A 3,347-nucleotide genomic window follows, 5' to 3' on the forward strand; every position below is an offset into this window, starting at 1 on the left:
CAAGGTTATCATCAGATACCCTTTATCGTTATCTGATCAGGAGAAGACAGCTTTCCGCGCGCCTAATGGCAATTATCATTATCGGGTAATGCCTTTCGGTCTCAAGAATGCTGGATCCACTTATCAGAGAATGGTGACTCAAATGTTTGAGTCACAGTTAGGGCGGAATATGGAAGCTTATATTAATGATATGGTGATTAAGAGCAAGAGGGTAGAAGATCATTTGGAAGAATTGAAAGAAACATTCTCAATTCTGAGAAAGCATAAGCTGCGTTTAAATGCCTCTAAGTGCTCTTTTAGGGTTAGTTCAGGGAAGTTTCTTGGTTATATGATAACGCATCGAGGAATCGAAGTCAATCCTGATCAGATTAAGGCCATCGTTGGCTTACATCCTCCTCGGAATCCCAAGGAGGTGTAGAGGTTGACTAGTATGGCGGCCACATTAAATAGGTTCATCTATCGATTAGCGGACAAGTGTCGTCCTTCCTATCAGCCCCTTCACAAATGGAAAGACTTTCAATCACTGAGGAATGCGCTTTCGCCTTCGAAGATCTAACGCAATATTTAGATAGTCCACCCATACTTTCTAGACCTGAGAAAGAGGAAGTGTTGTACGCCTATCTAGCAGTCACAGATTATGTTGTCAGCCTCGTCCTCGTACGGAATGATGATGGAATCCAAAAGCCTGTTTATTACGTTAACAAATCTCTACAAGATGCTAAAATGCGTTACCTACCCTTGGAAAAGGCAGTGTTAACTATTGTACACTCCATGAGAAAGCTTCCACATTATTTTTAGGCCCACACGGTAGTAGTGCTCACCTAACTACCTTTACAAGCTCTTCTAAGGAAATCAGATACATAGGCCGAGTGGCAAAATGGGGAACAAGACTTGGAGCTTATGATGTCAAATATATGCCATGGACACCCATTAAAGGACAGGTCCTCGCAGATTTCATGGCGGAGTTCATTGAAGATAACCTCAAGAAAGAAGAGGTAATCTTAACAGTGACAGCTGCCTTACCCATCAATGCTCCCCCGTGGGAGGTTTATACAAATGGAGCGTTTAACCAAAAAAGGAGCAGGAATTGGAATTGTGTTGATTACTCCCAAGAGGTTGATCATGGAAAAATAATTACAGTTAGGTTTCGTAGCCACTAACAATGAGGCCCTTTTAGCAAGAGCCCTGATGGTCAGACAGTTAGGAGGAGAAGTGGTAGAATTATATTGTGATTCCAGGTTAGTCGTCGGACAAGTCAATGGAGATTTTGAAGCTAGGGATGAAAGGATGCAAGGGTACCTCAGTAGGGTGAAGTGTGCTTTAAACAGGTTTAAGAGTTTTGTATTGAAGCAAATCCCTAGAGGACAGAATGCTCACGCTGATTCATTGGCTATGCTTGCTACTTCCTTAGGATCGAAGCTTCCGCGGGTGGTGTTGGTAGAGGATATGATAAGCTCTAGTCTCGTCAACATACCGGCAGTTGGGGTACACAGTATGCAAGTGGGGCCGAGTTGGATGGATCCTATTGTGACATTTTTAAAGCAAGGTATATTGCCCGAGGATAAGACTAGGGTAGAAAAGGTACGCAGAAACGCTCCCCGTTATTGGCTATCTGAGGAGCAGAAGTTATACAAGCGCTCTTATTCGAGTCCGTATCTTTTGTGTGTACATCCTGAGGCAGTTGAGCCCATGTTAAAAGAATTACACGAAGGCATAAGTGGAAGTCACACTGGTGGTAGGTCCCTAGCTTATAGGACTCTAACCTAGGGATATTGGTGGCCAAATATGCAGAAAACCTCTCAAGATTACGCAAAAAAATGTGACCAATGTCAAAGGTATGCACCAAATATCCATCAACCGGGGGGAGTCTTAAATCCATTATCCAGCCCATGGCCATTTGCTCAGTGGGGCTTGGACATCGGCAGACCCTTTCCTCAGGCGATTAGTAATCGAAGATGGCTTCTCATCGGCACAGATTATTTTACTAAAGGGGTAGAGGCCAAACCACTAGCTAACATCAAAGATGTAGATGCAAAGAGATTCATCTGGAAGAATAATGTTACTCGGTTTGGAGTCCCACATACTTTGATCTCAGATAATGGCCTTCAATTTGATTGTAAAGCCTTTTGAAGATACTGTGGAGATTTGGGAATAAGGAATGGGTAGTCAACACCGGCTTATCCTCAAGGAAACGATTAAGCCGAGGCCATTAGCAAGGTTATCCTGGCTAGATTGAAGAAGAGGTTAGATTGTGCTAAAGGAAAATGGGTAGAAGAGTTGCCTTATGTGTTATGGACCTATCGCACTACCCCCCGTAGATCGACAGGTGAGACGCCTTTCTCAATGACATACGGGGTAGAAGCGGTAATCCCTCTGGAGTTAGGATTTCCAACCTTGAAATTTGATCAGTATAGTGTTGAGGGAAATAATCACATGCCCTTTGATAGTCTTGATACCGTTGAGGAAAGAAGAGAGGTAGCAAGTGTGAAGATGGCCAGTTATCAATGAAAGCTCAAACAAACATATGACAAGGGAGTGAAATTGAGGCCGTTAGTTCCAGGAGACCTTGTACTAAGAAAAGTAGTGGGGACAGCAAAGAATCCTGCATGGGGCAAACTGGGTCCTAACTGGGAAGGGTCGTATAGGATCACGTCTGTAGCAGGTATTGGGGCTTATTACTTGAAAGACTTGGATGAAAATGTAATCCCTCGTCCCTAGAATGTAAACAATCTATGGCGTTACTATTATTAATAATGGATTATCTTTTTTGTTGTATATGTTTCGATTATATCTTACTTTACTATCATTTGTAGATGTATTGAAGCAATTAACATGACGGCATAAGCTTCTAAGTGCTAAACTGAACCTAGGCCTTGTTCGGCTCCTCGGGTCACAAGCCTAGGGAAAATTAACATATTTCTAAGTGTTAAACTGAACCTAAGCCTTGTTCGACTTCTCGGGTCACAAGCTTAGGGAAAATTAACATGATGGCAAAAGCTTCTAAGTGTTAAACTGAACCTAGGCCTTGTTTAGCTTCTCGGGTCACAAGCCTAGGGAAAATTAACATGATGGCAAAAGCTTCTAAGTGTTAAACTGAACCTAGGCCTTGTTCGGCTCCTCGGGTCACAAGCCTTGGGAAAATTAACATGATGGCAAAAGCTTCTAAGTGTTAAACTGAACCTAGGCTTTGTTCGCCTCCTTGGGTCACAATCCTAGGGAAAATAAACCTGATGGCATAAGTTTCCAAGTGTTAAACTAAACCTAGGCCTTGTTCGGCTCCTCAGGTCACAAGCCTAGGGAAAATTAACATGATGGCAAAAGCTTCTAAGTGCTAAACTGAACCTAGG

General features: G+C 42.8%; 1 protein-coding gene across 1 annotated transcript; it reads left to right on the forward strand.

The window, feature by feature from the left end:
* Positions 1-504: 504 nt before the first annotated feature.
* On the forward strand, positions 505-1,767 carry LOC142605991 (uncharacterized). Its single transcript, XM_075777415.1, has 3 exons — positions 505-762; positions 849-1,046; positions 1,141-1,767. The coding sequence occupies exons 1-3, from the start codon at positions 505-507 to the stop codon at positions 1,765-1,767; spliced, it is 1,083 nt and encodes a 360-aa protein (XP_075633530.1).
* The last annotated feature ends 1,580 nt before the right edge of the window (positions 1,768-3,347 follow it).

The sequence above is a fragment of the Castanea sativa genome, chromosome 8, assembly GCF_040712315.1.
Source record: "Castanea sativa cultivar Marrone di Chiusa Pesio chromosome 8, ASM4071231v1".
NCBI classification, from domain to species: Eukaryota; Viridiplantae; Streptophyta; class Magnoliopsida; order Fagales; family Fagaceae; genus Castanea; species Castanea sativa.